Below are 24,609 nucleotides of genomic sequence, written 5' to 3'. Positions count from 1 at the left end.
CAGGCTGTTAGAAAATGCAGACCCCAGCATTCTGTACTTTGATTTGCTAAGTATGGAAACCCCAGTAAGATAAAGACTAGGATCTTTCTTTTTCCTTCCACCATTAGGCCCTGCCCCTGAAGCAGACCCTAGAGAAGATTAGAAGTCGATTTACCAGGGAGGTGACCCATAGCAGGGACCCGGTGGACCCTGGAGTGGGCAGGGTCTCTTGGTGAAAGAGGAAGGAGAAAAGTGGTGGATTGGAAAAGCTTGGATTTTGAGGTTGGTTTAGACCTGGGTTCAAATCTCAGATCCACCTACTCTGGTTCTGTAGTATTGGGGTGTCTCAAATGGTGCTTAAGAGCAAAGCTTTAGCGTTGGATGCATTTGGGTTTAATTCCTGCTGCTACAAGTGGACTCAGAGTAGTATTTTTCAAGATACCTTCTTTTTTTTTTTTTTTTTTGGAGACAGGGTCTCACTCTGTCGCCAGGCTGGAATGCAGTGGTGCGATCTCGGCTCACTGCAACCTCCACCTCCCGGATTCAAGCAATTCTCCTGCCTCAACCTCCCAAGTAGCTGGGATTACAGGCGCCCACCACCACGCCTAGCTAATTTTTGCATTTTTTAGTAGAGACGGGGTTTCACCGTTTAGCCAGGCTGTTCTTGAACTCCTGACCTCAAATGATCCACCAGCCTCGGCCTCCCACAGTGCTGGGATTGCAGGCATGAGCCACCATGCCTGGCCCCCAAGACACCTTCCTTATATATTTTCCTTGCATCCATTTTGCCACTATGGCTCTAGGAAAGGGAAAATGATGAATGGCATCTCGGGAAAGAGGAGAATGTGGTATAGGAAACACATCTGTAAACAGCAGAAGGGACAGGAAACCTTTCAACGTCAAGGTGGCATGGAGAAGGGGTTTGGGGGGAGTGGGAGGCAAGAGGGAAGGGAAGGAGGAGGGCAAGTGGCCAGACACTTGTGGCCTGGCTCAGTGGCCAGGCCGAACCCACAGGGAGAAGATTAGAAGTGAGTTCAGCGGCGGGGGGGGGAATTCCCAAGAGTAGTTTGTATCCCCCCCCCCACTCCTGCTAAAGAAATCCTGGGAGGAGACTGCCCTGTGGACGGCCCCACAATGACCTGGGTGGCCTCGCGGAGAGAGAGGCAGGACCACGCCTTGCCTCTGTGCTCCCCAGCCTGATCTGGAAGCCTCTGAGGGCCCACTGGGGAAAGCAGAAGGTCACTGAGAGGTCAGCTGAGGGCAGCAGGCCTGCCACAGGCCTCTATGGCAAGGGGGAGCTGACCCACAGCAGATGCTGTGAAGATTGCCTGCACCACAAGACACAGGTGGAGGCCCAGGTTGGCTGTACTGGGAAAAGCTGGGGCGGCACAGAACCAGCAGCAAGAAGAAGGGGAGGGGGGGGTGAATACCAGGCCCAGGTTCAAGAGAACAGACATGTCCTCTGGCATGGACTTCAGCTGCAGGTGTGAACTGGGCCCTGGGAACAGGCACACGAGGGACTTCTCCTCCTAAGGTGGCGAGAACCCAGGGGATAGGACAAGAACTAGCCTTCCTGCGGGGAGGAGGGAAAGAGGAAAGCTCAGAGAAGGACAAACAGGCCTGGAAGGAAGTTTGAGCCTCGAATTATTGGAACACAGTACTGCTCAAAAGAAATAGACAATGGAAAAAACAAAAACAGAAACAGAAATTCTTTTACCTCCCTTCCCCCGCAAAAAACACGAGATCTTTGACCTGACAAGTTTTTGTTTGTTTCCTGCTCTTCAGTGGGATTTGGGATTCTAGAGGACAAAATGATCAGTTAAAGAAGATGAAGTACCCACCAATTATCCACATCTGATAGGCTGGGTATAAATTGACAGCCCTCACTCCACGAACTTTGTAAACTTGGGTTACCCACTTAATTTCTTCTAGCCTCAGCTTCTTCATCTACAAAATGAGAATCAGACGGCTTCATCCGGGTTGTTGTGAGGATTAAATGAAATGACACGTGCCCAGCTCCCTGGGAACAGTGCCGAGCACGTAGCTGTGCCCATTAATGGTTGCATAACATCATTACTGAGCTTCTATGAGCTTCATTTTCTTCCTCTGTAACTAGGAACTGCGATATCTATCTCACACAATAGGTGTGCAGACAGTGTAACTTCTCTTTCCCTTCTACTCCCTGTCTGAAGAGTACAGTTTCTCTTTCTCAGCATCTCCAAATATATTAATCTCCCTTCATTTATTCAGTCAATAGTATTTGCTGGGTTTCTGCTCTGTTCAGAGTTTTCTCCTGAGGGTTTCCAGGATGATGCATGGGCAATGTTGATCCTTCTCAAAGAGCTTCCTAGTCAGCTGGTGGAGGGATAGGGGCCGATATTCTTACTTCTTTATTATAGAAGGGAAAAATGATGAGACACACAGCAAAACCTCTGTGTTCACTTAGAAGAGGCAGCGTTTACTTCCAGTTAGAAGTCAGGGAGTGCTTCCCACATAACATGGCATTTGAACAGGGCCTTGCTGCCAGTATTGAGGGTAATGGGGAGACAGAAATAGATGAACTGGGCCTTGAAAAATGAGAAATCCTTGGCCATGTGGAGATTGGGGAGGGCAGCCTAGGCAAAGAATTGCCTCACACAATGGCACAGTGTAGGGTGTGATTTGAGACTGGGTGGGTGGTTCTCTGATCTATTACTAGATCAGAGAAGATAAGAGGTTAGGGGATAATAGTAACCTGAAGAGTTAGTTACAGGCCTGATATGATGGGTTCATGATGCTACCAAGCTAAGAGTCATCAACTTGTCACGTTTCTAATATTATTTTGTGAAAGGAAGGAGAAGGGAGGTGGAGCTAGAATTTATTGAGCCCCAGACACATGCAAGCCCCTGCACTGAGACTACTGCTCTTTAGATAGTATGTCTACACCTCATGATCATGCTGGGAAGTAGATATTTACAGAGGGGGAAACTGAGGTTCAGAGAGGTTAAGTAACTTACTCAAGCTCACACAGCCAGAAAGTAGTCCATCCAGAATCAAATCTGGGTTTGCCTGATCCAAAGCCAGTGCTTTGAGACAGGGCCTTCATACTTACCTATTCCACCTGTTGCCTCATGGAAACACCCCTCTTTCCAGCTCCTTGTTTAAGGAAGTTATATGTCATGTTCTCTTACCAATAAATTAGCAGGAAGGGTGGCCTTGACCCAATCCGAGGAATTGAGGCTCAGTGGGGTGCTCTTTTTAGTTCTAGAATTCAAGATCATGGAAAACTGCCAGAAGGAAATGGGTCTTCTCCTCTCCCAAATGGTCCCATAACTAGTCTGGCCAGCTTGAGCCATCCAAGAGGAGAATGTGGTCAGGGACCGTGACTCAGCTTAAGAAGGTAATGGGAGCTTACATGCGGAAAACCCCAAGATGCTTTCATCTGCTGTGCATTTATGCTCCATTAAGCCCCAGGGGATTATATTTTGAGGTGCCTCTTAAGTCAGGATATAGGATGGACTAATGTTTATTATTTGTGATAGGGTGCCTAAGGGAGAAGGCTCAGAAATGCCTGTCTCCTTAGCTGGAAATGACAAAATGAGACCCGAGACATTTTGGTTTTTGCACCACAAAGCCTTTCTCTGGGGAATGAGAGACCAGATCAGAGCACATGAGCTTTAGAGAAATGATGGATCCTTTCCTGAAACTGAGGCTCAAAGAGACATGTTGTCTTATCCAAGCTCGTGAGATGGAAACAGGCAGAGTCAACATGGGAACCCAAGTATTATGGCTCCTGGCTTTCTTACTGAGCCGCACAAAGCAGAATACACTTACCTAATGGGGGCACTAAAAACTATTTACTCTCTTAATGGGCTACAATTGGTTTTACTAGAAACATCGATTTTTATTTTTTTGAGATGGAGTCTCGCTCTGTCACCCCGGCAGGAGTGCAGTGGCGCGATCTTGGATCACCGCAACCTCTGCCTCCTGGGTTCAAATGATTCTTCTGCCTCAGCCTCCCCAGTAGCTGGGATTATAGGCACCCACCATCATCCCTGGCTAATTTTTGTATTTTTAGTAGAGACGGGGTTTCACCATACTGGTCAGGCTGGTCTCAAACTCCTGACCTTGTGATCTGCCTGCCTCAGCCTGCCAAAGTGCTGGGATTACAGGCGTGAGCCACCGCGCCCGGCAGAAACAATAGTAATATCGTCTAGTCCAATTACCTCATTTATAAATGAGAACACTTCGGCTCAGAATAGGAAACTGACTTGCTTAAGGTCACAATAATTTTAGCAGTAGAGGCTGGTCTGGGTCACAGATCAGCTGCCTGTGGTCAGCACTGACAGCTCTTTCCACGAGTGTTTAATATTAAGTTCCACTGACTGTGACACATATCTATATCTCTATCTACAGCTACATTTATATCTATATCTACACACATGTTCTACTGGCTATGACCACCACCACCATCGCCCATGCCCACACACTCACGTGTGAACCAAGAGGTGATCAGTCACTTCCTTACCTTTATTTTTTTATTTTTTGTTTTTCATTTCTGAGAGAGTCTCATTCTGCCACCCAGGCTGGAGTGCAGTGGCGCGATCTTGGCTCACCACAACCTCTGCCTCCTGGGTTCATGTGATTCTCCTGCCTCAGCCTCCTGAGTAGCTGGGATTACAGGCGCACGCCCCAACGCCTGGCTAATTTTTGTATTTTTAGTAGAGACGGGGTTTCGCCATGTTGGCCAGGATGGTCTTGAACTCCTGATCTCAGGTGATCCACCTGCCTCGGCCTCCCAAAGTGCTAGGATTGCAGGCATGAGCCACCATGCCAGCCCACTTCCTTACCTTTAAACCGGCATATCTTTCCAGTTTTATAAAGGGGATAAAAATGTCTTTTAATTTTAAAGCATTTGACAGCAACCAGTGAAAGAAAATCCCCAGATATTTGCTACTTTTTCTCTTTCTCTTTTTCACATCAGGCAGGTAATGTGCTGACGACAATGTCTAAAGGTTTGAGGGAGGCCCCTCTCAAAACCTAATCATCGCACTTACAAACTACAAAAGACTCTTTCTTGGTACTTTTCTTGTTTGAAAGTACCTACATTGTGGGGCTCGAGACTCAGAAAGTCAGAGCGGAGAGTTGGGTCCCAAGCTCCATTCTGCTTTTCCGGAAGCGCCCCAGATGCTAGGCAGACTTCCGGCGCTCTCTGTGATAGGAATCTCCTCTGTGGCCAAAACTGGGCCTCCATTTTTTTCACTGCAGGAATATGCATGGCCTCGTTGCCGTCTCCTGCCTGGGCAGCAGCAGCAAAGCCTCCCCAGACTGCTCTGCCCTGTGGAAGAAAAGGCCTGGGTCCTACTCTTCCCAGTCTCCTTTTCTGGGAGGTGGCCATGACTTGCTCCCATTAACCTGGGCAGAGGCTGTTTCCCATCTCTTCCTGCATGAGTTACTTCATGGAGCCTCAGAGCAGGAGCCCTGGACTCTGCTCGCCTGGGATTACTGCTGTTCTGCCCACTGTTTCCCCAGAGGCTCCCTTCCCTGCATCTGACATGACTTTCTCTTCTGAGCCAGGCCCAGCAGGAAGGATGCGTTTGTGTTCTGCCCTGCATTCCTGCAGTGTCCCTCGGGTGTGGGTGGCTGGAAATGATTTGTGTAAGGCATTCAGCCAGCCTCCCTTTTAATCACTCCCATACTCACAGACAGAGGGAATCCCAGCCCCTCACCCGGGAGAGGGAAGGAACCTCATTCATTTTGATAGGGTCTCCCTCCGTGGTGGGGTAAGCAGTGATTCTGGTCTCCAGGAAAGATGCCGCCGAGAGCCTCTTTCTCTGAGGCCTAATTATGAAATCGATATCTTCAGGAACCCCTCCCCCTTCCCTGGAGCTTCTGCAGGCAGACGCTGCCCAGATAATGTTCCAACATGCATTGACCCGGCAGGGCTTCCTGAGCGCCACTCTGGCTGGGGAGGAGGATGGGATCAGCTGGGCCTGGAAGAATGGGCAGGGTTTGCTTAGGACATTTCAGGGAGGCAGATGGTGTAAGCTGGGGTTGGGGTGAGGAAGGGAGAGAGTTAGGGGCAGCTTGAGGGAAATAGGGGTGTTTGTTGGGGAAGAGTGAGTGATGACTCATCAGAGTCCTAACAGCAAACAGAGGACACAATTAAAATGGGATAGTTCCAGGATAGTTTATTTGCAAAGGTGCGATCATGGGGAAACCTCAAAGAATAGTGCAGTTAACTGGTCTTAGTAAGAGCCAAGGTGTTATCACCTCTAGGCACAAAGAGACGAAGACCAGAACAGAGAGTCCTGCAGAGCAACTTGCCTCAGAAGGAACGGAAGACTTCAGTCCAAGGACACAGCAAGCTGGAGGCAACCTTGCAGGGAGAGACCCAGACAGAGCTGGATTTGCAGTGACGCCGGCGAAGTTTAAGCTTCAGGATCCCGAGCTTGCACAGGTGACTTCCAAAGCCAGGAGGAGTTCTAGCGATGTATTCATATGTCACACATTTTGTAAATTTCGCACAAGTAAGATAGTTTCAATCCCAGGTTCCCTCCACTACGTATATCTCATGGTTGGGTGGCTTTGGCGTCGTTGTGGGCATTTTTAGGGTCTGGTTAAGGGGAGATGGCTTTTGGTTCGGTTGGGTATATGTAAGTTGCTCACAGCTACTTCTTTTTTTTTTTAGGATGGAGTCTCACTCTGTCACCCAGGCTGGAGTGCAGTGGCGTGATCTCGGCTCACTGCAACCTCTGCCTCCGGGGTTCAAGTGATTCTCTTGCCTCAGCCTCCCGAGTAGCTGGGATTACATGTGTGTGCCACCACAGCCAGCTAATTCTTGTATTTTTAGTAGAGACAAGGTTTTACCATGTTGTCCAGGCTGGTCTCGAACTCCTGACCTCAGGTGACCCGCCCACCTCGGCCTCCCAAAGTGCTGGGATTATAGGCGTGAGCCACTGCACCCAGCCCACAGTCACTTCTGAATATACTTAATTCATCGCTAGCTGTCCTGATGTCAGAATGGCTTTCAGGAATACTCTCACCTCCAACTCACCTGGTGTCATGACTTGAAGGTAATGACAGGACATATTGCAACATGTATGTGGTTAGTGGAAGAGAACAGAGGTTTGTAAGGTATGGAACCAGAAGATAGCCTATAGAAAATTCTTCCCATCATCAGACGTACAATTTTAAGTGGAGAATTCAGTTCTCATGGTCAGAAATATAACGTAGTACATGCAACTCTAAATACACCATACTATTTTCTTTTAAAATGGAATCTCACCCTTTGGAAATTCTTAAACTTCTGTGTTTGAGGCCTATAAGCATAACAACATTTCAGATCATACCAAAAGTAGTAATTTTTTAAGAAGAAACAAAATGCAGGTAGAAATAAAGGCCCTTGGACCAGTTGGTAATCTTATTGTTAAAGGGAAGTAAAGCATATTAACTCACTGGGAAAAGCTTTACATTTCTTGCTACTGTGATAAAAAATGCTGACATCTTTGAAGCTATCTTAGATTGGGTTCCCTGGAGGCTGACCATGAAATGGAAAGTTGTGGGCCGGAGACTTACCGTGGAGAGCGCTCAGGAGACACGTGTGAGGAAATGAGGATGGCAGGATAGGGAGAAGCTGATCAGAAATGTGGCCTCAGCCAATCTGACATCCCCAGCAGTGGAAGGATGGCTGTGTCGGCCTGAAGAGGGGATCTGTGCAGTGGCCACAGCTCCCTCCACAGATGATAACGTAGGTCTCATGATATGTCACTACAATGGGGACACCAAAGGCAAACTGACTTATAAGTGTCATCAGCTCAAAGAGTAATTAAGATTACTTCCTGCACAAGGAAATTTGAAATGTCCTAAATCTTAGTGATATACGGAAGAAAATGATAATGTTCCATCATTTGACATTATGTCATTTGACAATAATCTCAAAATTCCACATGATGTTACAATGAGTGGTGAAACTGAAACAGTTCTAGATGATCGATGATGAAAAATAAAATTTCAGGCCGGGTGTGGTGACTCACTCCTGTAATCCCAGCACTTTAGGAGGCTGAGGCAGGCGGATCACTTGAGGTCAGGCGTTCGAGACCAGCCTGGCCAACGTGGTGAACCCTCGTCTCTACTAAAAATACAAAAATTAGCAGGAATGATGGCGCATGCCTGTAGTCCCAACTACTCTGGAGGCTGAGGCAGGAGAATCGCTTGAACCCGGGAGGCGGAGGTTGCAGTGAGCTGAGATTGTACCCTGCACTCCAGCCTAGGCAACAGAGCAAGACTCCTTCTCAAAAAAAAAAAAAAGAAAGAAAAAGAAGATGGCCAGTAAACAAAACTAAATTGATTTTCTTTCTTTTCTTTTTAAGAGATAGGGTCTCGTTCTGTTACCCAGGCTTGAGGACAGTGGGATAATCACAGCTCCTGGGATCAGCTTCCAGCTCCTGGGTTCTAGAGATTCTCCAACCTCAGCCTCCCAAAGCACTGGGATTACAGTTGTGAACCACCGTGCCCAGCCTCACCTGATTTTCTTTTATTTATTTTAATTATTTTATTGTATTGTATTTTTTATTGGGAGGGTGGGTCTCACTATATTGCCCAGGCTGGTCTAGAAATCCCAAGCTCAAGTGATCCTCCCAACTCAGCCTCCCAAAGTGCTAGGATTACATGCGTGAGCCACCATGCACTGCCTGACTTTCTTTCTAACAGCAATAATGTATAGGAATAATTTGAACTAGAAATTTTTTTAAAAATGCCATTTACAATAGCACCCCCAAAATTGAATTTATTAAGTATAAATGTAATAAAATACATCCAAATATGCATTCAGAAAACCTCGGATCATGGTTGGGAAGAATAAAAAATATATAAATAAATGCAGATACTCCTTCTTCAGGAGCAGTACACTCATGACTGTTAGCTTTAACACAAGGCTAAAGTAATGAAGAGAGTGATATTAATGAAGGAATGGACAAATAGATAAACAGAATAGAATACAGAACCCAAAAGACCCAAATAAATATAGTCAACTGCTTTTGTCAAAGGGGCAAAAATATTCAATGGGGAAAGAAAAATCTGTTCCACAGATGGCGACAGAACAATCGGAAACCATAGGGAAAAAAATGAATGTAGATACAAACTTCATAGCTCACCTCTCAAAAATCACTCAAGATAGTCTGTAGACTTAAATTTTCAAATATAAAATTGTAAAAGTTATAGAAGAAAATCCATATGACTTTGGATTGGTGATGAGTCTTTAGAGACAATATCAAAAGCCAGTTCATAAAATAAAAAAATGATAATGTGGACTTTATTAAAATTTAAAATGACTACTCTGAAATATCCCATTAAGAGAATCAAAAAAACAAGCCACAGACTGAGACAAAATCTTTAAAAAACAAACCTGAAAGAGACTTGTGTGCAAAATATACAAACAAATTCTAATAACTAAAAGAAAAACAACCCAATTAAAAGATAGACACCTCACCAAAAAAGATCTACAGATGACATGCCGGGTGCAGTGGCTCATGTCTGTAATCTCAGCACTTCGGGAAGGGGAGGCAGGCAATCACTTGAGGCCAGGAATTTGAGACCGGACTGGCCAATATGGCAAAATCCTGTATCTACTAAAAATACAAAAATTAGCTGGATGTGGTGGCTCGTGCCTGTAATCCCCGCTACTTGGGAGGTGGAGGCAGGAGAATCACTTGAACCGGGGAGGCAGAGGTTGCAGAGAGCTGAGATCACGCCACTGCACTTCAGCCTGGCCGACAGACCAAGACGCCATCTTAAAAAAAAAATGGAGTTTTGCTGTCACAAGCCAAGAAACTAACAGAAGCTGAAGAGAGGCCCAAAACGGATCCTTCCCTAGTGCCTTCAGAGGGAGCATGGCCCTGCTGAGAGTGAGTGGAAATGGGACTCGGCCCACCCCCACTAACATGCTGTTCCATACGTGCCCACTGACCACCAGACCTTGCAGCACCACCCTCCAGGTGCCATACTTGCTGGCCAGACCTTGCCAACTGTCTGAAATAAACTAAGATAAGCAGCATCTGGCTGTAAGTCTTACTCAAGGGAGTTGACTCTATCACCCACTTGTGCACGAGGCCAGGAGAATGACTGATCCTTACCCGTGGCCTCATTATAATACTAAAGTCCCCACCCAGGTCAAGGCCCTCTCAGACCAGGCACCTCATGGGGAGAGACGGGTCCAGAAAAGCCCCAGGCGGTTTGGGACAGCAATGACTTCCTCTGGCCTCTACAGCTAGACTAGGCGGTTTCTAAATCTTGCTTTCCCTTTCCTTCACAGTCTGCTGCTGAAAGTTCTTCCCAGCATCTTATTGGAGTCCCTCCTGGTATGACTGAAGTGCATTTCACATGACTGAAATGCCAGCCCCTGCCCCAACTAGCAGCCCTGCATCTTTATTTTCTACAAACCCTGCCCCTGCGGTAACCACGTGGGCCCTCCCCTCCCAGGGGCCAAGCCTGCCCCCAGCCCTGGATCTCACTTGGATGGGACTGAGAACACTCACTGGGCCACAGGGGTCACAGGCTGCAGGGCCCTGCTCCCAACCCCCAAGCAGCCAGGATGTTCTTGCCAAAGGGCCCCGCCCCAGGCCTATAGCCGCTGCTCACCGTGTCTCTGGGGCAGGTGCTCCGGGTCCACCAGGCTGACCTGCTCCCTCCAAGACACACATTTGGAAAGTGATGGTGAAATTGTCGGATGGCACGAGCACTGCCTCGGGCGGCAGCACAACGGTGCACTCACTGCCCCGCAAGATGCACTTGTGTGTGCCACCAGGAGCCTGGTTGCTGGAAAGGGCGTGTGTCAGCACCACGGGGTTGCTACACTGTCCTGGCATATCTGCTGCAATCCTGGGGACCTCACCCTCATCCCTGCCAGGTGGGCATGGCCCTCCACACTCACCTGGTGAAGAGGAGCCTGGGGCTGGAGCTCTGGCCCAGCTCTGGGGCAGACCAATGGCAATCAATCCTGAGAATGTTGTTGGTGAGGTAGGTGGAGGTTCCAGCCCTTGGCCCTGGAGACAGTGACGGTTGCAAGCCCACAGTGAGTGCTTCAGGGCAGAGCTGAGTCGGGGGGTTGCAGGGGGATCTGACAGCTGACACCCTAGCAGGGCAGTTACCAGTGAATGCTCCCAGAATCTGTCCAGGGAAGCACTGGGAGGCCTGGGAAGTGACGGGCTCTGGCCCATGGTATGTGGGCAAGTCAGACCCAGAGAGGCATCAAGAGGGTGAAGGAAGGGAGACTAAGGTCTGTCCAGGGCCTGAAGATACGGAGGTAAAGGAAGGAAGAATAGAAACAAGTCCAGGCCGAACCCTAGAGGACACGCCCCAGCACAGTTTGCGCCAAACCTTTCCCTAGGGGCTCAGCATCGGACAACCCAGTCCCCCAGACATGCCCTAGTTCTCCACCCACCTCATACAGACACGAGTGCCCAGCCCTCACCTTGCCTTCCCCCGAGACAGAGACTCCAGAGAAGACACAGGTGCAGGCCAGGAGCCAGGTGCCCATGTCTCGCCTCAGGGTCTCACTCTCCAAGGTCCAGCCTGCGAGGGGCTGGGCTGAGGGCCTGTGCGAGCCGTCCCTCTCTGGAGGGGTGCTCCCCATGAACTGCTCCCCAGCAGAGTGCACAGCGGGTGTCCATCTGCACTCACAGTGTCCTGTGAAAGACGCTGGGCACCACTGCCCAGGGTTTACTGATAAGGAACTGAAGCTCAGAAAGGCCGCTTGACCCAGCCAAAGACTCATGGCTTCAGGGTGTCAGATGCACCCTCAAACTCAGATCCGGACTCTGACTTAGCTAGGTCTCCACGTCCACAAAGAAGGCTCCTCTCTAGGACGGGCATCCTCTGCCAGCCCATCTCCTGTCCCTGGGCCCAGGCCCCATTCTGCAGGGGAGTCAGGATTGGGGGAACCAGTCACTACCAACAACCGCCACAGGTGCATTTTCTTTCTTTTTTTTTTTTTTAAGAAAATATATGCTTTTATTTTTCCATGATTACAAACACAACTGAATATCAAATGCACAAAGAATTATACGGGGAAAAAAAATCAGATACGTTCATATATATATCACCTTTTCAAGGCTATTTCCATCCAGAATAACCTTGGTTTGACAGGGCCAATAGAAAGAAGTCACAAAATCGCCTTTAGTCAAATTTGTGTGTTTGCTTTCTTCTATAATTCCAATACCTCCACCATCAACGACCTGAGCTAGCTGCCAAGGTGTTATATAATCAGTGCCAGTGTCTTCATTCGTTCTACAACGAAGGCTGTCACTTCACACTTGGAAGGTTGCACAGCGGCCAGGCAGAGGTGCTCCTCACTTCCTAGACGGGGTGGCGGCCGGGAAGAGGCTGTAATCTTAGCACTTTGGGAGGCCAAGGCAGGCGGCTGGGAGGTGGAGGTTGTAGCGAGCCGAGATCACGCCACTGCACTCCAGCCTGGGCAACTTTGAGCATTGAGTGAGCGAGACTCTGTCTGTAATCCCAGCACTTCGGGAGGCCGAGGCGGGCAGATCACTCGAGGTCAGGAGTTGGAGACCAGCCTGGCCAACACGGCGAAACCCCGTCTCCACCAAAAATACAAAAACCAGCCAGGCGTGGTGGTGTGCGCCTGCAATCCCAGGTATTCGGCAGGCCGAGGCAGGAGAATCACGGGAGCCCGAGGCAGGGAGGTTGCAGTGAGCCCAGATTACGCCGCTGCACTCCAGCCTGGGCAACAGAGGGAGACCGTCTCAAAAAAGAAAAAAAAGGGAAAGGAAGGGAAGGGAGGGGGGGGAGGGGAGGGGAAGGGAAGGGAGGGGAGGGGAGGGGAGGGGGAGGGGAGGGGAGGGGAGGGGAGGGGGGGGGGGGGGGGGGGGGGGGGGGGGGGGGGGGGGGGGGGGGGGGGGGGGGGGGGGGGGGGGGAGGGGGGGGAGGGGAGGGAAGCCCAAGTGATTTTTAAATAGCTTAAATCAGATCATGTCATTTCCCAATTTTAAAATGGGCAGAGATGGTCCAACAATCCCACTTCTGGGGACACACGCAAAACACTCAACGCAAGAGAGCTCTGCAGACAGCACTGTTCACGCAGCCAGGAGACGGCAACAGGCCAAGCGTCCAGCAATGGGTAAGCGGTGGGGTCGGTCCACGCAGGGAGCGCTGGTCCCCCTGGAAGGAAACCCAGGCTCTAACGCGGTCCCTCTGAGGACCCTGCTAAGCGAAACGCGCCGGCCATAGAGAGACTGTCCCGCGGAGAGGGCGGTGTTCGGCCGGGGTTGGGGGTTCGGGACCAGGAGGAGGGACAGCCCGGCTGAACCTGAACGCACTTCAGGCCGCCTGAACCGCACACGCAGGAACGGCGCCGACGGAAAACTTTATTTCGTGTTCCGCCACCAGAAAAAAAAGCGTTTAAACAAACCTGTGGCAGTTTCCCAGCTCCCTTAAACCAGGGTCCCACGTTCTCCGCGCCTCCGCCCCTGCACCCAGCCTCCGGCCTCCACTGGTGCATTTTCTATGAAAATTCTCACACCAGCTCTGTAAGGGAGAAGCACTGTCCCCGTTCACAGGCTGAGTCCCAAGGAGTGAAGAAGGGAAAATGACTTGCCCAGGGTCACAGACGGCCTCTATGCATTCTTTTGTTCTTCTCTCTTTTTTTCTTCTCTTTTTTTTTTTCTTTTTTTTTTTGAGACGGAGTCTCCCTCTGTTGCCCAGGCTGGAGTGCAGTGGTGCGATCTCCGCTCACTGCAACCTCCGACTCCTGGGTTCAAGCGATTCTTCTGCCTCAGCCTCTCAAGTAGTTGGGATTACAGGTGCCCACTGCCACACCTAGTTAGTTTTTTTCTATTTTTAGTAGAGACGGTTTCACCTTGTTGGCCAAGCTGGTCTCAAACTCCTGGCCTCAAGTGATCCACCAGCCCCAGCCTCCCAAAGTCCTGGGATTACAGGAGTGAGCCACCATGCCCAGCGTCTATGCATTCTCTTTCCCTTTTGTCTTCTTAAATAAAGACCCATCCCAGGATTCTGCCCCAGGAAGGTGGACGAAGGCGGCAGCGAGGTATCGATGCAACAGACAGCACTTCCAGAGCTCTGTGGTACCCCTGTTCCAAGGTGCCTCCAAGGGAAAGCACACCAGAAGGGCAAAGCCCTCTATGCTGGAGTGTGAGGCCTGAGCCCCAAGATTCCTGGGAGAGCCAGAGGCTGGCTGGAGATGAGGGGCTGGGTGTCAGGAAGCTCTTGAGTGTGGGAAGGCTACTGACGCCCTATCACCCTATTTGCGTACCACCATTCCCAGCTAACTTTTGTATTTTTAGTAGAGACAGGGTTTCACCATGTTGGTCAGGCTGGTCTTGAACTCCTGACCTCATGATCTGCCCGCCTCAGTCTCCCACAGTGCTGGGATTACAGGCATGAGCCACCATGCCTGGCCCAGCAGGCACGCTCTTTAGGAACTCACACACTCTAAACAGGCAGTAGGCACTACTCTAACCCCACTCCTGGCAGCCTACCCAGGTACCCACAGGACAGTCCCCTGTTAAGACTGATGATCGGGAAGCCTCATCCTCCCCTAGAATGGAGCGTGCAGTCTGGCACCACCGGCCACAACATGAAACACCATGGCAAGTTCTCCGCAGCAGTGTCTGTCCCTTCTTGCAGCAGATACTGGAAAGGTAGGAATGGGGAAGACAGTCAGCCTGCTCTTGGGATATGTGAGGGCAGGGTTGGAGTGACCACCAGGACCTAGGGGAAGCACAGGCACAACAGCCACAGCTGAGAGCTGGCCCAGGCCCCAGGATGGACAACTGCTGCCCCAGCAGTGGAGAAACACCCACATCGGTGTAGAATCAGGCCAGGCCAGCCACAAGCTAACCCAGGAGCAGACGGCTTGAGAGCAGGGAGTGGGTGGCTCCAAGCTCAGCAGGCCTCATTTCTAGACAGGGAGAGGGGATAGTAGGGCAGGACCCACATGTGACACCTGAGAGCTGCAAAGGAGGCCAGGACACACCCTGGGGAACACTGGAGAGTTGGGTACAGCAACAAGGCAATATGGCCATCTGAGGGGACGGTCTCTGCTTTTCCTCTGCACTGAAAACTTCTATCTGCACCTGGTAAAGTGAGCAGGGCAGGGTTACCACCCTCCTACAGATGAGGAAACTGAGGCTCAGAGACCTGGGACCTGCCCAATACTTGGCTCCTGACACCTCTGTTCTTGGCACATTCCCATCAGCTTCTACACAAGCCTGCGAACTTCCCGACGGCAGTGCCTGCGAGGCACCCTCAGCACATGCCCCAGCAGAAGGCACCACAGTGCTTTACAAATGGGGTGGAGCTACAAGCAGACCTGCCTTCCCCCATCATTGACCACAGGACCAGGCAGTCAGAGCAGGTGCACACACCCCCACCCACATGCTCCGTGCTCCTGGATGTCACCAGGGAGGCCTTACCGCAGCTCAGACAACACCAGGTCACAGGACAGTTGTGAGAGCAAGAGGGGAAGCCAGTGTCTGCCACCTGGGACAGAGCTGCCCGACACCCCCAGTCCTGCTGGGGAGCCTGGCTGACATCACTGCCCAACACACCCTCTCCTGCATTGGATCTGTGGACATAGTCTCCAGCCCATGGTCACTCTGGGCCCTTCTCAGAGCCTCACCTGTTCCATGGCCTCAGCATCAAGACCTGGCCCAGATGACCACTGGGCCTCACGGCCTGCCTGCCCTGGTTGCCTGGGCCACTGTGAAGCTGTGGGCTGCCCTACAGCTAGACCCCTGCCTCAGACCACAGGCTCTGCCACACCCACGGGAGGGTCTTCAGGCAAGCTCAGCCTTTCACCCTCCCTTAGCTGGGCAGGGTGGCCCACGCCTACAGTCCCAGCTCCTCGGGAGGCTGAGGTGGGGGGATCTCCTGAGCCCAGCAATTTCAGGTTGTGGTGAGTCATTATTGCACCACTGTACTCCAACCTAGGTGACAGTGAAACCCTATCTCCAAAAAAAAAAAAAACCCAACAACTGCAGCAAGAATATTCCCAAAGATGAGGAAACTAATGTAGCAAAAAAGGAAGTATAATCTACTAGTATGTGTTAAAACTGGCGCTGGTAAAAGCATGTGTGGAGCAGGAAAAAGCTTAGCTGGACAAATGTACGAAGCTTGTGAAAACATAAAGTGCTTAAAGTGTGTGGTTTTTCACTCCATCATCATTATTATTATTACTATTATTATCATTACTATTATTGAGACAGAGTCACACTCTGTCGCCCAGGCTGGAGTGCAATGACACAATCTCGGCTCACTGCAACCTCTGCGTTCCAGGTTCTCCTGCCTCAGCACCCAGAATAGCTGGGATTACAAGCTGTGCCACCATCCCCAGCCTAATTTTTGTATTTTTGGTAAAGATGAGGTTTCGCCATGTTGGCCAGGCTGGTCTCGAACCCCTGACCTCAGGTGATCTGCCAACCTCAGCCTCAAAGTGCTAGGATTACAGGCATGAGCCACTGCGCCTGACTTCACTGCATTATTCATCAGCAGGAACTCTGTGGGAAATATCTGAATCCATTATCAGTGGTGAATCTATTGACTCTATCAGTGGTGTCAATGGTACACTTCGTTTGCTCTCCTGCACGTAATCAGCATTCACAGATGCACATTTGCAATTGATTTCAATGATAGGGAACACTAAATGTGAACCCAAATTAAGCAAAATGGCATCCACTCTTCTCAGTAATAGACCCACATTACAAAAATTAAACTCAATTATTATGTTTTCAATTTTGTCTATAATCACATTCTGAGGTTAAATTCAAAAAAATTAAACAAAAAGTATAAAATTAAAAAAAATTGCCTATAAAAAACATATGGAAGTTACCAGCCTGGGCAACATGGCAAAGCCCTGTCTCTACAAAAAAATATATAAAAATTACGCCAGGCGCACTGTAATCCTAGCACTTCGGGAGGCCTGTAATCCTAGCACTTTGGGAGGCCGAGGCGGGCGGATCACAAGGTCAGGAGATCGAGACCATCCTGGCTAACGTGGTGAAACTCCATCTCTACTAAAAATACAAAAAATTAGCCAGGCACCGTGGCGGGCAGCTATAGTCCCAGCTACTCGGGAGGCTGAGGCAGGAGAATGATGTGAACCCAGGAAGTGGAGCTTGCAGTGAGCCAAGATGGCGCCACCGCACTCCAGCCTGGGCGACAGAGCGAGACTCTGTCTCAAAAAAAAAAAAGAAATGCCATATATCAAAATAGATTGGCTTCAGATGACCTCTTAGCCTCAGAAGGAAGAGTATATGGAAAATTTAATTTAACCCACTGTTGCCTGGAAATCGATGATAATGGCAAAGCTGTCATGGACATCACAGCCAGAATGCACAAGTCAGCCCACGTCCCAGGTCAGACTTGGTCCAGGTGGCCCCTGGATTCCTCGTTTGGAGGACGGTTCTCAATCTTTGGAGGGTTTGAAACTCTCGATGGTGGGTTCTTATTTCTTCTTGGCATCTACCTCATCCTCCCTTGCCTTTTACTCCTGTTTATTAGGGGCGTTCAGTCAACTACAGAGGCAGTGGTAACCCAACACACTACCACGCAGCTGACGGCATTAACCAAATATCAGACGCTGCCAGTAGAAGCAGCAGCTCAGCTCCGCGAAGAGGTGGCAAATAGTGGTGCTTTCTATTAACACCTCTGTTATAAAAAGCACCAAAGGGGGGAAATGGAACAGGAATTAAAAGAAATTAAAGAGCGTGTAAGCAGAAACTCAGCTGTACGTAAGAAAACCCAGTTCCCCCTGACAAAGAGAAAGAGCTGGATGGAGTCCTGTAAAAGTTAACTGCCTGTTTTTCTGTGACTAGTGAGCATTACCTCTCCTCCCTTCCCAGGCATTGGGAAGACCCTGTTTCTCTAGCTGTGCAGCTGCGAGTTCACTAGACAGATAAACTCAAATCATAAAACATGTTTTTCCTTGAAAAGTAAGAAATGATGTAATGCATGTCTCAATTAAATAACTGTCTTTGTTTCTTGCTTCTGTAATATGCTTCCCCCGTACAGATCTCCCTCCACCCCACAAAATGCTTAAAAGGTAATTTAACTCTCTGTTCAGGGCTCAGTCCTTTAGATGTTAATCTGACTGGGCCGGTGCACCTAAATAATAAATATCCCCCTCAACCCCTCAGTCTCTCTGATTCTTGATCAATCCTGCTACATTTCCACTACATCCAGCCTGGGCAACAGAGTGAGACCCTGTCTCAAAGAAAACTAAAAAGTAAATAATTATAATATTCACCCTATGACCCTTAAGAAAACAACGTTTGTAAACCCCTAAAACAGGCTATTATTATAAATTATTTTTTGAGATAGAGTCTCACTCTGTCACCCAGGCTGGAGTGCAGTGGCCCCATCTCAGCTCACTGCAAGCTCCGCCTCCCGGGTTCACGCCATTCCCCTGCCTCAGCCTCCAGAGTAGCTGGGACTACAGGCGCCCGCCACCACGCCTGGCTAATTTTTTGTATTTTTAGTAGAGACGGGGTTTCACCGTGTTAGGCAGGATGGTCTCGATCTCCTGACCTTGTGATCCACCTGCCTCGGCCTCCCAAACTGCTGGGATTACAGGCGTGAGCCACCACGCCCAGCCTCTCTTAAGCTATTTAAAACACTGAGAAGGCAATATTAGAACTTTCATTTAAATGAAATATTCAGAATTTTGATTAAAATAAATAACAAATTACACAAGTTTACAAGTAACAGTTAAATATTTAGGGACATGTAATGTACTAAGTTTTGGAAACAGTACAAATATTTAAGAGTATTGATCAGGAGTAAGGGAACGTCAACTGCCAATAAATGTGGCAGATGAAAGAACAGGACTTTGAACGGAGCATATTTAATTATGGGTCTCCGTCTCCTCCCCACGCAGAAAAACTCCCAGACATTCATGACTTCATCCACCCTGCCTGGCAGATAGACCATATTTCCTGACCCCCGGCTCTTCACCTCAAAAGGTTTATCTTTCCACCACACCAGCAAAGACCCTCAGGACACACGATTCACACTGCCAGCTAAGCATCTACCCCGAGGGACAAGGTAAGCACACACTAAGGCAGCCGGGCCATCCTGGCTCTAATCCCTCCAGCGGTGTCCACACTGAGCATTGCAGCACTTGTAGAAGGTGGTCATCGGCTCATCTGCAGAGCGAGTCTGAAGCTGCATGAAGTAAGCACGAGGATGTTCGCATTTGGGACACGGCTCTGGCAATGACAAAAAAGAAGTGACCACATTAAAAACAGATGACGCTCATGACTGTCAAAAGTAGGTATTACTTAGTATGTGGGAGGCTGAGGTGGGTGGATCACCTGAGGTCAGGAGCTTGAGACCAGCCTGGCCAACATGGTGAAACCCGTCTCTACTAAAAATACAAAATTAGCCGGGCGTGGTGGCAGGCACCTTTAATCCCAGCTACTTGGGAGGCTGAGGCAGGAGAATCACTTGAACCCAGGAGGCAGAGATTGCAGTGAGCCAAGATCACGCCGCTGCGCTCCAGCCTGGCGACAGAGTGAGACTCGGTATCAAAAAAAAAAGTAGGTATTACTTAATATCTTTTTTTTTTTTTTTAAATGGAATCTCGCAGTCACCCAGGCTGGAGGGCAGTTGGGCAATCTCAGCTCACTGCAACCTCTGCCTCCCGGGTTCATGTGATTCTCCTTGCCTCAGCCTCCCAAGTAGCTGGGATTACAGGCACCTGCCACCACACCCGGCTACTTTTTTTGTATTTTCAGTAGAGACGGGTTTTCACTATGTTGGCCAGGCTGGTCTCCAACTCCTGACCTCGTGATCCGCCCACCTCAACCTCTCAAATTGCTGGGATTACAGACGTAAGCCACCGTGCCCAGCCTACGTAATATCTTTAAAGATGGTAAAAAACCTCCCTGCTCATTTGATCCCCCTTGACGAGGGTAGATCTACAAACAGTGATGTCATTCCCACTACGCTCTAACACTAAGGGAATCTGGGAGACCTGTGACTCACACACTCTCCTTCCCCCCTCCCTGAGTCCCATGGTTCTTCTCAAATCCAGCTGAAGGCTGGTGGGAAACGTAGCATGGAAGGTGACTGTTTTGGTCCATTTTGTGCTGCTGTAACAAAACGCCTAAGACTAAGTAATGGTTAGATGGTGGAAGAGTCTTGAAGTAAATGCTGGGAAAAGCCTGCATTGTCAAGAATTGAGCATTAAGGGCCGGGCACGGTGGCTCACGCCTGTAATCCCAGCACTTTGGGAGGCTGAGGCGGGCGGATCACGAGGTCAGGAGATCGAGACCATCCTGGCTAACACGGTGAAACCCCGCCTCTACTAAAAATACAAAAAATTAGCCGGGTGTCGTGGCGGGCGCCTGTAGTCCCAGCTACTCGGGAGGCTGAGGCAGAAGAATGGCGTGAACCCGGGAGGCGGAGCTTGCAGTGAGCCGAGATCGCACCACTGCCCTCCAGCTTGGGCAACAGAGCGAGACTCTGTCCCAAAAAAAAACAAAAAAAAAGAATTGAGCATTAAGGGCGATTCTAGTGTGGGATCACAAGAAGAGAAGAGGCCGGGTATGGTGGCTTATGCCTGTAATCCCAGAACTTTGGAAGGCTGAGGCAGGTGGATCACGAGGTCGTGAGTTCAAGACCAGCCTAGCCAAGATGGTGAAACCCCGTCTCTACCAAAACTACAAAACTTAGCCGGGCGTGGTGGCAGGTGCCTGTAGTCCCAGCTACTAGGGAGGCTGAGGCAGGAGAATCGCTTGAACCCGGGAGGTGGAGGTTGCAGTGAGCCGAGATCGCACCATTGCACTCCAGCCTAGATGACAGAGCAAGACTCCGTCAAAAAAAAAAAAAAAAAAAAAGAAGTACCCCAAGGCACATATTTCTCTTCAAAGCGATTTCACTTTGAGAAACTTATCCTACAGCTGATAGAAATGGCTTCAAACACTCTAACACTATTTCTGACGTTAGGTAAAAAGAATATTTTTTTTAGACAGTCTCGCCCAGGCTGGAGTGCAGTGGCATGGTCTCGGCGCACTGCAACCTCTGCCTCCTGGTTCAAGCGATTCTCCTGCCTCAGCCTCCAGAGTAGCTGGGATTACAAGCATGCGCCACAGAGCCTGGCTAATTTGTTTTTTTTTTTTTTTTTTTTGAGACAGAGTTTTGCTCTTGTTGCCTAGACTGGAGTGCAATAGCACGATCTCAGCTCACTACAACCTCCGCCTCACAGGTTCAAGCGATTCTCCTGCCTCAGCCTCCCAAGTAGCTGGGATTACAGGCCTGCACCATCATGCCCAGCTGCTTTTTGTATTTTTAGTAGAGACGAGGTTTCACCATATTGGCCAGGCTGGTCTCGATGTCTTGACCTCGTGATCCACCCACCTCGGCCTCCCAAAGTGCTGGGATTATAGGTGTGAGCCACTGCGCCAGCCACTAACTTTTTCACATAACAGATTTGTATGTTCTTCTTCTTCTTCTTCTTCTTTTTTTTTTGATAGTTTCGCTCTTGTTGCCCAAGCTGGAGTGCAATGATGCAATCTCGGCTCATTGCAACCTCTGCTTCACGGGTTCAAGCGATTCTCCTGTCCCAGCCTCCCAAGTAGCTGGGATTACAGGCGCCCGCCACCACGCCTGGCTAATTTTTTGTATTTTTAGCAGAAACGGGGTTTCACCATGCTAGCCAGGCTGGTCTCGAACTCCTGACCTCAGGTGATCCACCTGCATTGGCCTCCAAAAGTGCTGACACTGCAGGCGTGAGCCACCACACCTGGCCTGTATGTTCTTTTATAGGGGGAAAAACACAATACTAACCATCAGTTATCTCTCTCACCTCTCAAAACAACTTCTATTTAGGGCCTTCCCCTTTCTTCTCCTGGTCACATCTATCTCTATCAGACATGCAGTAAACATTTATTTTACCCAATCTGCAGTTTAACACTCATTGCTATTAACTTCTAAAAATCTATATTAGAACCGTGTATTAGTCCGTTCTCACACTGCTATGAATACCTGAGACTGGGTAATTTATGTAGAAAAAAGGGGTTTGGTTTGTTTGTTTGTTTGTTTAGAGACAGAGTCTCACTCTTGTCACCAAGGCTGGAGTGCAGTAGTGCGATCTGAGCTCACTACAACCTCTGCCTCCCGGGTTCAAGCAATTCTCGTGCCTCAGCCTCCTGAGCAGCTGGGTCTACAGGCTCGTGCCACCACACCGGGCTAATTATTTTATCTTTAGTAGAGACAGGGTTTCGCCATGTGGGCCAGGCTGGTATGGAACTCCTGACCTCAAGTGATCTCCCTACCTTGGCCTCCCAAACTGCTGGGATTTACAGACGTGAGCCACCACATCCAGCCAAGAAAAGAGGTCTAATTTACTCACAGTTCTGCATAGCTGGGGATGCCTCAGGAAACCTACAATCGTGGTGGACGGGACCTCTTCACAGGGCAGCAGGAGACAGAATGGGTGCGAGAATGGGAAACGCCAAACGCTTATAAAACGATCAGCTCTTGTGAGAACTCACTCACTATCAGGAGAACAGCATGGGGGAAAACCGCTCCCGTGATTCAATTACCTCCCACTGGGCCCCTCCCAGGACACCTGGGGATTATGGGAACTACAATTCAAGATGAGATTTGGGTGGAGACACAGACAAACCATATCAAACAGAAAGAACATATTTTTTTCCTTAGACTCTTATTTTTATTAATCTACTCATCATTGCCATTATCAAAGCTATCACCTGTTGAGTGCCTCTTATATACCAAGCACGGTATAATTCACTTTATGCCCTCACGACCTACGAATATGGATTAGCCCCAGAGAAGTCAAGAGACCTGAGGAAGGTCCTACAACAATACAAGGTTGCCCTGAGAATCTAACCCGGGCCTGTATAACTCCAAGGCTGGTACAAATATTGCTTCTCTGATAGATTATTAAACAGTAACAAATACAAATAAATTATTCAAGAACAATTTTCTATTTTTAGAAACCTACATCATTTATGTGACATTATAGACTCTGCCATGCAGTGGCATCAACAGCCTCATAATTATCCACAGTTTAGCAACAGAAACAGTTTTCCCTCTTACCTGCAGTAGAGTCAACATTCTCCCAGGCAGCTGCTCCACCAAGCACATCATCCACTTCTTTCAGTTTTGGGTACTTCCGATTTGTTACCTAACAAAAACAACACTTCAGACTCCAAGTAACTGAATAGCGCAAACCTGGGCTCCCAAACCTCATATTTCAGGATTACATAAGCGTTCACTCGGCCAGGCGTGGTGGCTCACACCTGTAATCCCAGCACTTTGGGAGGCCGAGGCGGGCGGATCACGAGGTCAGGAGATGAGACCATCCTGGCTAACACGGTGAAACCCCATCTCTACTAAAAATACAAAAAATTAGCCCCGGCGCGTAGGTGGGCAGGCGCGCCTGTCAGTCCCTAGCACTTTGGGAGGCCCAAGGCAGAAGCCGGATCCACCTGAGGGTCGGGCGGAGTTCAAGACCAGGCCCGGGGCCAGCGTGGCGGTGGAAACCCCCATCCTTCTAAAAAAAAATACAAAAATTAGCCGGGGATGGTGGCAGGCGCCTGTAATCCCAGCTACTCGGGAAGCCGGGGCAGAGGTTGCAGTGAGCCGAGATTACACCATTGCACTCCAGCCTGGGAAACACAGCGAGACTCTGTCTCAATAAATAAATAAATAAATAAACAAACAAATAAATAAATAAATAAATAAAGCATACAATAATTACATAATATATTAGAAGGTAATAAGCCCTATGGAAACAATTACAAACGGAAGGAGGATAAATTGGAATGAGGGGCTGAAATTTAAAATGCGGTAAAGCCCAGTGCGTAAGGCGGCCATCTAGGGGAAGAGTGAAGTGAGCAACAGTACGTGCAAAGGCCCTGCTAGCACCATGTGCACGATGAGAGATCGTCCAGGAGGCGGTGTTGATGGGCCAAAGGTCAACAGGAAGGGCATTAGGACTTGAAATCGGAGAAGCAAGTAGGGGAGGGGGTCAGTGTCAGAACCTGGTAGGCCCTGGGAGAACTCCGGCTTTTCGTCTGCGTGAGCTGGGGAACCGCCGAAGGTTTCTGCGCACAGCACGGACCTGTGTGTCTCAGCTTTAAGGGAATCACCGTGGCCGCTGCTGTGAACGCAGAGAAGGGCGCAAGCGTGGGAGCAGGAACCCAAGGAGGTGGGAAACGGTGGGGCTTTCTGAGTGTATTGGAAAGTAGAGCCCACAGATCTGCTGCAGACCAGAAAGGGGCGCGAGAAAGAGCGGACAGAGGCAGACGCCGGGGCTGGCGGCGATGGAGCGGCAGTCGGAGGAAGCGGAAGGCCTGCGAGAGTCGCCCGCGGCCCAGCGCCGGCCTTCGGGTCCCACCTTGCGGGTGATGTTGTGCACGTAGGGGCACGTGTTGCAGGCGAAGCGGTGGCAGCGTTGTCCCTCCTCCACGATCAGCCCGTTCCCGCAGCCGGGGCAGAACAGCAGCATGGTCTCGAACTCCGCAGGCTCCAACTCCCGGCAGCTCCCACTGCCGCTCAGCGCCGACGCGCCGCCCGCCTCGAGCTCACATTGGTCCTGGCGGCCGCCCCGCCCCGCCCACCAACCAATAGACAGGGCGATTCTGCGCT

At 49.6% G+C, this 24,609-nt stretch overlaps 1 protein-coding gene and 1 pseudogene across 1 annotated transcript; both read right to left on the bottom strand.

Moving 5' to 3' along the window:
• Positions 1-4,936: 4,936 nt before the first annotated feature.
• LOC115831387 lies at positions 4,937-5,030 on the bottom strand (annotated as a pseudogene).
• A 13,589-nt stretch (positions 5,031-18,619) lies between these two features.
• On the bottom strand, positions 18,620-24,505 carry POLR3K (RNA polymerase III subunit K). Its single transcript, XM_003269097.4, has 3 exons — positions 24,359-24,505; positions 23,056-23,143; positions 18,620-19,199 (listed from the first exon to the last, which is right to left on the bottom strand). Exons 1-3 carry the CDS (start codon positions 24,467-24,469, stop codon positions 19,072-19,074), a joined length of 327 nt encoding a protein of 108 aa, XP_003269145.1. The 5' UTR covers positions 24,470-24,505; the 3' UTR covers positions 18,620-19,071.
• Positions 24,506-24,609: the final 104 nt, after the last annotated feature.

This window comes from Nomascus leucogenys, chromosome 18, assembly GCF_006542625.1.
Source record: "Nomascus leucogenys isolate Asia chromosome 18, Asia_NLE_v1, whole genome shotgun sequence".
Lineage (NCBI taxonomy): Eukaryota > Metazoa > Chordata > Mammalia > Primates > Hylobatidae > Nomascus > Nomascus leucogenys.
Note: the sequence above shows the minus strand (reverse complement) of the source record. Positions and strands in the feature narration are given on the sequence as shown.

Excerpts from the sequence above, each read along its gene's own strand:
- POLR3K (XM_003269097.4), bottom strand. The coding sequence starts at position 24,469 with ATGCTGCTGTTCTGCCCCGGCTGCGGGAACGGGCTGATCGTGGAGGAG. Across the intron at positions 23,144-24,358 it reads TGCACAACATCACCCGCAAG|GTAACAAATCGGAAGTACCC; the intron begins GTGGGACCCGAA and ends TGTTTTTGTTAG. Across the intron at positions 19,200-23,055 it reads GAATGTTGACTCTACTGCAG|AGCCGTGTCCCAAATGCGAA; the intron begins GTAAGAGGGAAA and ends TGTCATTGCCAG.